This window comes from Octopus bimaculoides, chromosome Z (genome assembly GCF_046866305.1).
Source record: "Octopus bimaculoides isolate indiv1 chromosome Z, ASM4686630v1, whole genome shotgun sequence".
NCBI lineage: Eukaryota > Metazoa > Mollusca > Cephalopoda > Octopoda > Octopodidae > Octopus > Octopus bimaculoides.
In genome coordinates, this window is record NC_142944.1 from 26,838,312 (window position 1) to 26,851,143 (window position 12,832).

The 12,832-nt window shown below is 33.2% G+C and overlaps 1 protein-coding gene across 1 annotated transcript in view; it reads left to right on the plus strand.

The window, feature by feature from the left end:
- The window catches only part of LOC106868774 (WD repeat-containing protein 20), a 331,569-nt gene extending 321,743 nt beyond the window's left edge, over nt 1-9,826 (plus strand). The window contains exon 4 of the mRNA XM_089364994.1: nt 8,978-9,826. Within this exon, the coding sequence (XP_089221120.1) occupies nt 8,978-9,016 (39 nt within the window). The 3' untranslated portion in view covers nt 9,017-9,826. The remainder of the gene's footprint in view (nt 1-8,977) is intronic.
- Nucleotides 9,827-12,832: the final 3,006 nt, after the last annotated feature.

Genomic DNA, 12,832 nt, shown 5'->3' on the forward strand with positions numbered 1-12,832 from the left:
GAATTTAAAAATTATTTTTGTTAATTATTTTTAGGGAGACATTAGACCTAGACACAGTCTTTGTAAGGAAATGAAACCAGGAGATAACATTTTTTTTTTTTTACTTTTTCCTTTGAATTGATTATTTTATGGAAACACAGAACATGAAGAAAGAGGAAAAAATATATTTTGAGGTTTTCCACATACTTTGAAGAAAGTTAGAAATCTGAGCACTTTTAGGAATATTGTGTGTGAATATATATACATATATATATATATATATACAAGAATAAGGGCAGGGAATCGTCAATTAATAATTAACAATTTTGCCAAGTAGTTCAGTATGAAAAAACCTTTATCGGTAAAACCATTTATCATCATAAATATACAGGGATTAGCATTGAGTTGCTTCTCCAACATACTGAAAATTTAGAAATAGCAGTCAAAGAACTACTGATTCTAAACTACAAATTTTTCTCTAAATGGATGGCAGTGCCATAAATATCGCCATCCATTTAGAGAAAAATTTGTAGTTTAGAATCAGTAGTTCTTTGACTGCTATTTCTAAATTTTCAGTATGTTGGAGAAGCAACTCAATGCTAATCCCTGTATATTTATGATTATATATATATATATGTATATATATATATATATATAATTTGATTTATGAATATTTTTTTTTAGAATTTACCTCCTTTTTATTTACTTGTATGATTTACGACAAAGTTTGAATAATTTGGATTGTGAATCATTATTATACTACCATACTTGTGTCATCAAAAATGCCAACAGTTTTATTAATGGTAGAAAATGGCATTATCAAAACAATAAGAGAAACCATTGATAGATGTCAGCAATCAAGTAAATATATGTGTATACACAGAATTGAAGCATCTGAAGAATCAGATTCAGTTGTAAGGTCTTGTATGAAAATATTGGCTACATAATGTGTGTGTTTGTGTGTACACACACATACACACACTCACATACACACACACACACACACACACACACACACACACACACACACACACACATGTACACACATTATATGGATGACATATGAAGAATACCTCTTGCATGACAGTGACACTTGCTTACTAACATTGCTCAATGTCAAGGCAAGGAGACAGTAAAACAAACACTCTCTCTCTCTTCCTCTTCTCTCTTGCTCTTTCTTTTCTCTCTCTTCTCTTTCTCTGTCTGTCTGTCTCTAACTGTCTCTCTCAAATCTAGTCATTGGCCTTACAATATAGTAGAAGACTATATATACAGGGTGCGATGGATAAATTGTCACCATTTTATATTTTTGATGTCATACATGTGCATTGTTTGTTTTCGATTTTGTTGACTACACAGTATAGTAGGGTCAGTTGGGCACCATCTGTGAGAAAGTTAGCACCATAACACAATTCACTCTGCCAGAAACTTGGAAACGGCATGTTGTATTGCTTGGCATTCGCACCAGAAGCTCCAATACAAACATTTCAGAATGTTTGAATGTAAATCCGAGGACAGTGCAATCTGAAGACATGTACTGAGAGTGATAAAAATCAAATACCTAATCAACATTATGGTGTTCCGAGTGATCACTAATGATGGTGACATTATGCTTCCATGCATCTTCCGACACAACCTCAGACTCAACACGGAGAGGCCTACATTAAGTACCTGGAGGAGGTAGTGCTGCTCTGGGTCAAGAGGGTGGCTTCTGGAAGACCCTGTGTCTGGCAACAGGACTCTGTACCATGCCACACAAGCAGAAGAACCCAGTCAGGGCTGTCAGACAATCCCTGTGACCACACCATCCCTAAGATCTGGCCACCTAACTCCCCAGACTGCAACCCTCTTAACTATTATGTGTGGGGTGCAGTTGAGCTGAAGGCAAGAATTATGGCACCATTCACCAACTTAAACAAGGAGACTTTCTGGAATGTTGCAGGAGATTCCAAAGTTGTCTGGAGGCCATGGTGGAAGCCAAAAACGATTTTATTGGATAAATTTACTCTTTAGTATTTCAAGATACTTTCATGCAATTTTGGTAAATCCAAATCTTATCTTGGTTATGCCCCTAGTAGTGTGCTGGCAGAGCATGTCCACCATTTATGGTTACCAGACATCATTCATGGTAAATGGAACTTGGTCATTGGATCTACATTAGGAATTCCTCGGTTTATGTTGAATATATTCTAAATGATTGATACAAAAAACAGTGTAGTGGAAAAAATCTCATTCCCCAAATTTTTGTATTCTTTGGAGGTTTTCAAGTTTTTTGATAGATACAGATTTTCAAAAGAATACACTGAACATTTGATGTTGAAACTGGTCCCGTTGTCTTTAAGTTTCCAGATTAAAGCCAAAAGGGTTGTTGAATGTCTCTTATCACAATATCTAAAATTCGAAAGATGATTGTTATATATCTAGATTTAAATTTTCTTTAGGACTAAAATATCTAAAACATTTTAAATAGATTTTATTCCTTAGTTGACAACAAAAATGGAAAGGGAAGCAGCAAAGTCTGGATTGAGAATCACTGGTCAAAAAGCAAAGGTAATGCAAGTTGGGAAACAAGTAGAAAGTGTACCAGTGAAAGTTAGACAAAAACCAGTTGAAGTTACAAGCTTCACATATCTGGGAAGCATAGATGCAGAGACAGGTGTAAGCTTCAGAATTGGCAAGGCAGCGGCAGTATTTAGAAAACTGACAACACTTTAGTGTAGCAATAACATAAATGTAGAGCTGAAGATTCATCTGTACAAAATGGCAATACTGCCAATAGTGATCTATGCAGCTAAGACCTGGAAGATGACAGCAAAAATCGCCCACCAACTTGACATATTTCATCAGCAGTGCCTCAGAAAGATCCTAAGAATCACTTATCGAAACAGAGTGACAAATGAAGTTTATGACATCCTACTTTGAAAGCTACCTGCATGTCATTCAAGAACAAGTACCTGCAGCATAAATGGAAGAAAACATTGACAAACAACAAATGTAGGCTGTGCAAAACCGAGACATCAACCATATTATTGCCAACTGTGAGAGAATGTCTTTCAGATATTATCTACTTATGAGGCATGATGCAGTGGCTAGAACAGTCTAGAACAGAATAGCAAAAAAGACAACACCTCCAGAAGAAATTGACTATATTGAGACTAATGGGTCAAAAGAATATGGGTGAAACTTCAAAGTAAAAATAGCAACCAGGTTAAGATACAATCAACCAGAGACTGTTCTGTGAGGTCACAAGGAAAAAATATGCTCTGTTGTGGAAATTAGTTGCCCTCTGGACACCAATGTTATCAGAAAAATGCAGAAGAAAGAGAACATCTATGGACCACTGATAAGAGGTTTGCAAGTCCAGTTCCCAAGATATACTTTAATCAAAAGATTAAGTGTGGTACTTAAAATGTTTGAGGCACCAGTATTTGGTAGGGTAAAAACCAAAAACAAAATCAAGAGATTTAGTGAATAAAATTTGAAGAAAAGCAACAAAAATGTATTAGGTTATAGCAGTACGTACGTTTCGTACAAACTTCATTTATTTATGTAGTGAGAACACCACATTTTGTTGCTTTTCTTCAAATATATATATATATGTATATATATATATATATATATATATATATATATATATATATATATATATGTTAATTCTCTAAATTAGGTATTAACAGTAACTGCACGATAAAGTGAAGTATATTGCCACTTAAATGTGCCTGACCCCTAGGGGTGGATGTTACTGTTGCTTTTAGCCCCAGGAGGACATCTCCTCCAGCTGGCTTATCGACACACTTCTGTGTCCTGTTTGTTTTGCCAAGGGAAGTTATCCCTCCCATCGTGATCTGTAGCACGAACGGACCCGGGTTTCAGGGTTATTTCCCTTCGTCAGCGTCCGATAGCCACCGATCTGTGATGAGAGAGATAAATTCTTGGCAACCTTATGTATCTTTTTCCAGTGAAATTATTCACTGATATCGAAAAAGTGAAAACAAGCAATGTTAATTCTCTATATTAGGTATTAACAGTAACTGCACGATAAAGTGAAGTATATTGCCACTTAAATGTGGCTGACCCCTAGGGGTGGATGTTACTGTTGCTTTTAGGCCCAGGAGGACATCTCCTCCAGCTGGCTTATCGACACACTTCTGTGTCCTGTTTGTTTTGCCAAGGGAAGTTATCCCTCCCATTGTGATCTGTAGCACGAACGGACCCGGGTTTCAGGGTTATTTCCCTTCGTCAGCGTCCGATAGCCACCGATCTGCGATGAGAGAGATAAATTCTTGGCAACCTTATGTATCTTTTTCCAGTGAAATTATTCACTGATATCGAAAAAGTGAAAACAAGCAATGTTAATTCTCTCAGATCGGTGGCTATCGGACGCTGACGAAGGGAAATAACCCTGAAACCCGGGTCCGTTCATGCTACAGATCACGATGGGAGGGATAACTTCCCTTGGCAAAACAAACAGGACACAGAAGTGTGTCGATAAGCCAGCTGGAGGAGATGTCCTCCTGGGGCTAAAAGCAACAGTAACATCCACCCCTAGGAGTCAGCCACATTTAAGTGGCAATATACTTCACTTTATCGTGCAGTTACTGTTAATACCTAATTTAGAGAATTAACATTGCTTGTTTTCACTTTTTCGATATCAGTGAATAATTTCACTGGAAAAAGATACATAAGGTTGCCAAGAATTTATCTCTCTCATCGCAGATCGGTGGCTATCGGATGCTGACGAAGGGAAATAACTCCTTTTCCAGCTGGAGTAGCTATGTATTTCTTCTGCAGCAAAACACCTGTTACTATCCTTGTCATATTCTTGCCTCTCAGTGTCTGGTATAAGTCACTTCCCTCAATTTACATTTTCCTCAAACATGGGATTTTGTCTTATTAGCTATTTGGTGATCTCGCTAGTGCCAGTGACATGAAAAAGCACCCAATACTCTCAGTAAAGCACCTGGTGTTTGGTGGGGTATCCAGCCATAAAATACATGCCAAAACAGATATTGAACTCAACACAGTTCCCTGACTTGTCAGATTTTATCATGTCAAACTATCCAACCCCTGCCAACATAGAATATGTATGCTAAATGTTGGTGAGTGATATATATATTTGTTATACAAAGTGCTTTTTATTTTGATATGAAACTTGTTTGATCACTTACTTTCTGTAAAACTCTCTTACATTGTGCAGAAAGTCTTGTTTCATGATTCATTGGCCATACATGGTTTTGGCTTTTATGCTCTAGTGGTTTTCAACAGTCAGTTTTTTACAGTATGCCAGTTATATATTCTGGTTTTGCTTTTTTGGGGTGTAGTTTGTTTTGGTGGTTAGAAATGTGATCTCTGTCTGTTTGTCTCTTTTTTGAATGAACCACACTGACTGATAAACACCTGTTATCATTGATGAGAATTGGAACTGCTCAGACACTTGAAACAAATGTATGAAATTAGTTACCAGAAAGCAATGCCAATCATCAGGATAGCAAAATAATGATTAATTAAATTATGAGCGAACTTATTGTAAAATATGCTGTCTTTTTTTGTAGTTATTGTTCAGTAACAGTTTTTTTAGGGTTGTAATAAAATTTATCTGTACAAAATTATTCTAACATCAGTTTTCATCAAATGCAGAAATCTTTGTTGTAAACATGTGTTTAAAAATACACACCCTCCATGGCAGTGTGTATGTGACCAGTGTATCCCATAGAGATTCTGCAGTTTGACATGTCTGATATAGACTATAGTGTCAGGCAAGCTCCCATTTTAGAAATATGAAGTAGATTTAGCTGCCAAAATGAACAATTTTAATTTTGTAGAAGCTATCTCATTGGTCAGTCCTTTTATTGTGTCTGTTGGCAAACTTTATTACAATTTGCATAATTCATAATTCTTGTAAAACTGCATATATAACTGTATAAACTATATGACTATACATTACTATATAAAATAGATAAGTTATATGAAAAATAAATCAATGACAGAAAACAAAGGACAGGAGAAATGAATTTCAATTTAGAGGTATATAGTAACACAGTTTATTTCAAGTATTGGTGATTATAAAAGACATACAGATACTAACCATTTATGTTGAAATGACTTCCCTTTATTTAGATATAACTCTTTTTTGATAACATTGTGTTAAATTGCACAGTAATTGTAGTGTTACTTACAAGACATACAAAAGTGTTTTAAAGCTATTTTCCTTTTGAGGTATGAGTTGGCCTTCAAGGATCCTCATTGATCTCTATTTTACCCTATTTTCTACAGTCCCTTTACCTTTCCTCCTCCACCTTCGACCATGTCTTTATTTATTTCCTTTCACATGCATTTCTAATCACTTTCATCTTTCCTCTGTATATAATACAACCATCTCATCCTTTTTCTCTTCAGGACATCTGTGATTAGCTTTATCCTTATCATCTTATAACAATTTACTGTTTGTCTTCCTCCCATTCAATGATACTCCACTCATCCATCAAACCATTCTCATTTCCATTCTTGCTATCTTTCTCTGTTGCACCACATTTATTACCCATGTGTTGCTTCCATAAATCATAACCCTTTTTACAAAATCAACTAACCTCTTTTTCTTCATTTTCAGAAACTTTTTCCTCCTTATGAGCAAGCCAGTTACTAAACATCTTTCTCATCACCCAACTTTCCAATTTCATCAACTTCACTACTGCATTTCCAAGTATCTTAGTGACTCCTTTTTGATCCATACATATCACAATGTCTTTTAGCAAATGCTTCCGGTCACTTTCAAGTTCAGCCATATAAGATTTAGTAGCTTATGCAAAGTTGCTTTTTATACTAATATTTTACCTTCTTCAACATCAGTATTGTATCTAAAAATGATTCTCAGTATAATTAAAACAGTAATATTTCATCATCAGCACCAATTTATGCCTATTTCAAAATCTTGAAACACACTAGAGAAAGCTATATGATGCCATTTGTTATCTTAACAATAATGCAATAGTAATCCATAATAATAAATGCGAAATTCTGTCTGTCCATCTGAGACCCCTGTATTTCAGTCTACATTTGCTCTACATAGACATGTACCTTTTTGGAATTAGGATAATCCCAGGATTGAAAATCTGCCCTTCATTTGGTTCTTGATCACCCAGCATTGGGATCAGGTCTAGATGAGGATTTGTTATATCCTAACAGTTGAAAATTCAAATTTTAAAAGAACTAAAAAAATTTGTGAACTTACAAGTTCACCCTAAATCTATAAATCTTCAGAATACAGTTTTCTTTTGAGTTTTGGTGTTTTTTGTAGTTGTTAGAAAAGGGGTTTTTTTATATCCAAAAAGGTGGAGTAAAAGGAATTAAAAGTTGAGTAATTATTATTATATAAGGCAGCAGTGCCCCAAAGAAAACTAATATTGAATAATCAATACAAGGGTTGGCTAAAAAGGTCAAAGGCTGGCCACAATGTGACCAAATGAGGTTTATTTTTCAACACTCACTTGTGATCCACACACTTCTTCCATCAGTGTTACAGTGCTTGAATCCCACTGGTAAAGAAGCTTTCATCGTGTTACTCAAAATGTCATCAATAGCAGATATGATGTCAACATCACTGCAATACTGGTTCCCAGTCAAGTGTTTACTCATATTGGGGAACAGATGATAGTCAGATGAGGCCAAATCAAAGTCACAATCATGCACAACAATCACTAAAATGAAGAACTTGTGTGTTGATGAAACAAGACTCCTTTCATCAGTTTTCCTGGCCCTTTTGAAGATAGTTAATAAACACAATGCCTTTTACTTCCCAAAACCTAGGGCCATCACCTTCCCTGAAGATGAAACAACCCTAGCCTTTTTTGGAGCAGGTGAGGAGGGATGTTTCTATTGTGTGGACTGTTGCTTTGTCTCAGGCTCAAAGTGATGAAGCCAACACTCATCCTGCATTAGAAAATGTTCAAGGAAACCAGCTGGATCTGCTTCAAACGATGTTAGATTTCCCCATGATGTGATCAGACTGGTGTGCTTTTGGCTAGGTGTCGGAAAATGTGACATCCACCAAGAGCAGAAACTTTTGTCATGCCATGTTCATTGTCCTGAATATTCTTAACTTTCTCATAGGATATGCTAATAACATTGGCTATTTGATTTATAGTCAATTTCCTGTCATCCATGTTGTGAACACGGTCAATGTTTTCCTTGGTAGTGGCAGTCACAGAATGTCCAGACTTTAGATCATCTTCAAGACTCTCCCTTCCCCACCTTAATTCAACTGCCCATTGTTGCACTGTTGATAAAACTAAAGTGGCATGTAACAACCATGTCAGCATGCATGTCCCTGGGGGCTAAACCGTTTTCCTGCAAGTACCTGATAACACCATAATGTCAAATTGTGCCCACTTTCAAGAAAAGTCGCTACTAGTCAGATTTGAAGTTTTATTTGAACAGTCAGATTTCAGTTTACCTGGAAAGAAAAAAATTCAGCTATCAATAAGAAGGGTTGAGATTAATGCATTGCAAGATTTCACAGCTCTAGCATCACTCCTTCATAGTCAGCCTATGGACTTTTCAGTACACCCTTGTATTATATAAGACAGCAGTGACCCAAAGAAAACTAGGCTCAAAATGGTGTATATAGAAAATCTGGCTATTGGATATTTATACCCAACATGTTAAATTTTCAAAAGATTTTCTTTCTCATGTTTACATTCTATATATTCCTCTCAATAAAGTGCTATCAAAAAGTAGCTCTTGTTCTTTGCTAATTTGATAATCTTTTTACTTTGATAATTTGTTTTTACTTAAAATTTGTTTCTAATTGTTAATTTTTACTTTTCTCATTTGTTGAATTTTGTCTTTCTTGTCTGATGATATAAACTCATTTATCTTTTGTTTTTAAATAATGCTAATTCTCTTTTAAAATAATGCTGATTCTCTTTTCTTTTTGATTCTTGTACTGTATTTTCTTGTTTCCTGTACTGTATTTTTGTTTTTCTTTTTGACTTCTTTTCAGCTTTTCACAAAGATTGAATCTTGCAATGATGGATGTTGAAGATAAATGCTGGAATGAATATAACATTACAGATGGCAGCACTACAAATCTTTAGATGGGAGATCCATCTATCCTATAAACTTTGACCATTTTTGAAAAATACATAAACCTCTCGTCTTTTCTACCATCATGACTTTGTATTATATTGCTAATAATAACCATAATAAATAACACAGCAAAAATATATAGGAATAACATAAGAAACACAACAGCAGTCAGCCTTTCTGCAAGGCTGTGTAACATATAGTTAAACATTAAGACAGCAATAAACTGCTTTTTTTTTTTTGTTTTTGATTTTTGAACAAAATATATATTTAAACCTCCCACCCCAATAATTTTTTTCATCAAAACTAAAAATCTAAGAAACAAAATATCAAGTGAAACACACACATAAACTCACAGTCACACATGCGTATATACACATACATGCATATGTACATGTGTGTATTATAAATAACTGAAACAGTACAACTGTGATCTAAAGTTTCTCCTTTCAGCTCATCAGGTAATAAATGTTATAAATAGTTGAAAATTATTCCAGCATTTCTCACTGGTTGGTCAGAATAAAAGAATAATCAGCACATGTCTGATATTAGGGGGTGGGGTTACTAATTTTTAAAGATAAATGCAAACATGATTATCCTTTTTGATACAAACTTTCTGATTTACAGTGATCTAAATTAAAACCTTCCATTGACATTTCATGTTAATTTATGTTCCAAACTTCAGTTTAATAACAGCAATTTTACTAAATTCTTTAGTATTTGAAAATTTAATTAAAACAATGGTAATGTATTGACTGATAAAAAAGGAAAACTTTTTCTTTGTTGTGAAAAAAAGGTATCTGCTTAGTGAAATTTGTATCCTGTTGGTTTAAAAACATTTTAAAATAAATTAGTGGCGTGTACTGGCCCAAAATCTCAGTTGTGGATGAGGATGTTTTCATCATTGAACAGAATGGTGTATTTCCAAAATATGTAAAACTAATATATATTCTTCTGTTGATTTTTGTTTTTAGTAATTTAAGAATTTCTTTTTTTAAGTGAACATTTAAGCTCCTGGCCTTCAAATCCCAAATATGTTTGGACAAAATTGTGTTTGATTTTCTGGCTGGAATAGAAGTATATTTGCATCTAATATATATCAATTTCACTAGTAAACTTGCAATTTTTATGGTTGACTCATTTGTGAACAATTTTTGCAATATAATATATTGGAGATAGCTAAAGAATGGGACAAAATACATAATACATTTACAATTGTCAGTATAATATATATGGAGATAGCTAAACAATTGTCATTCTATTGAAGCTATTACATTTTGTAGCTGCTTTAAAAATTGTTGAAGTTATAAGTTTTTCAGTATTGAAATTAGATAAAGATGTAGTGAAATAACTAACTTTAATACAATTTTGATTAAAGATTCTCTCTTGCGCTTTCTAATTTTGTCTCTTAGTTAAAATCCTTATTTATTAACACATTGTTGTAATAATTTGAGGTGTTATTGAAAGCATGTCTATTGTATGAGGTAATGAAATGATTTCCACTATTCTTTACAATGCTATTTGAAACTAGTGTTATGTGATTTGTTGTTATGCTAATTTATTCAAGTGTTTCATTTGGCCTTCTCTAACGATGGTATTTGCTAGTCTTTAAATTTAAGATAATGCTTGAAAAAATTGGCTATTTTAAGTTTGGTATCCATTGAGATCTTCAACATTTAATTCTTTTAATATTTCAATAAGGTTTTTTTCCTTAATCTCTCAGCTAGCTGATTGTTTGTATTTCTAAGATACAATGATACACTCCTTTTATTTTAATAGTAAGCATTAGTATTGGAGTTAATAGAGATACATATGCCTATCAGTCACAGTATTGTGCTGACATAACTGGGGTTTGAAATTCAGAAACTTTAATTTTCATTTGAAGTAGGTAATCACTAAGTTTGCAATAGAGGAATATTTGTCAGCTTTTCTTATCTCAGAAATAACCCATTGCATTTCACATTGTAAATATTCTTCATCACAGCTGAGAATTAATTTTAAAATGTCAAACCAAAGGAAAAAGAAGAACAGTTACTTTCTTTATTACATCAACAGAAAAGCTACAAATAATTTTTCCTTTTTAAAAAATCTTAATATTTATTTATTTGTGTGTGTGTGTGTGTGTGTGTGTGTGTGTGTGTGTGTGTGTGTGTGTGCACGTGCACGCATGCATGTGTATAAATTATTCATAGACATAGTATAATAATTTGGAATATATTATTTTGATTATAATTATATCTATGTTGATCTTTCAAAGATTAGTAATCCCTGACAAAGACTATTCATCTATTCTGATTAACCAATGAGTTTGCTGGGCTGTTTTGTTTTGTTTTTTTAAGATAAACTGCATACTTATAACTTCCTGTCACAATTGTACAGTTTTGGCAATTTATAATAAATTATTATATTTTGCAACTTGTATTGAGTACTTTTATCTTGAGTTTGTATATACTAACATGTATTCATTATTCATACATACACATCAACATGTTAGTGATAATGAACTGAAGAAAAAGTATTCAATGCCAGATGTAGAGTATAAATTTAATTCAGCCAGCTAAAGCTATTCAAATGATACTCTAAGTTTCCATGTAATGATAAAATGTTCCTTCAGTTGGTTATAATAGAATGGAAACTTTAACAATAACATTGTTTAACACAATTACATTGTGTGCATTTTGTTTGAGTATGTGCAAGTGTACATGCAAAGATTAAGTGTTTACTTGCATGTATATATGAATGCATTCATTACCTTAAGTTATGTGTGTATGTATGTTAATTTTATGTTTCTGAAAATCCAGAGTCATTTCCCTGCCCTCAAAATTCACCAACAGTCTTTTTCTTTTTCTTTTTTTTTATATTTGCTAACCAATTCCTGAAGTCACAAATAAGCAATGTGAGGCTCTTGCTAGCCAATGGGAGGTGTGCATTCCTTTGCTATTTTGTAATATCATTTGTTATTGTCAGTGTTTTTATTCCATGAAAGCCAACTGAAGTCATTTTCAGCTCACTAAATTTTAAATTTATATATAATATCTACTTCACCATGTTTGCATGGATCAGATGAGAATATATATATATATATATATATATATATATATATATATATATATATATATATATATATATATATATATATATATATATATATATATATATATATATATATATATATGTATATGAAACTTTCTTGGTTGTTTTTCTAAATGAAAAAAATATCCAAGTTTAGTTATTTTAAAATTGAATAAGAAAAATACTTAATGATGAGAATTTAACTTCTTGTATATTACAAGTATTCTCAACCTTAATGGTCATGTTTATAGCATAGGCAAGCCAGAGATGCATATAATTGATATGTATGCTTTGAGTATGTTTGAAAGCACAATCGTAAACAAGGTAAAGCATAAAAGATACATGCATAAATTTGTATGTGTGTGCATGTGTGTATGTTTGTGTGTATATATGTATATATGCATGTATTTCTTCCTTTTTATATCTCTGATTTTTCTTTTCTTTGTATGCATGAAACATAATTCTGAAGAAAATAATTCATCAGCCAAATTGTGTAGATACTGTTTCATGAGAAAAAATGTCTGTGTGTGTGTGTGTTTGAAGTTGGTCATACTAATGGAACATCTAATTGAAAACTCTAAGAAAGAAATATAAATATGTCCAAGGAAATCACAGTCTCCCGAAATGTGAATCCTATTTCATCTTATGGGCCACAGTGCTTTCATTTCTAGAATAATATTGTCTATCCCATACTGTTGTG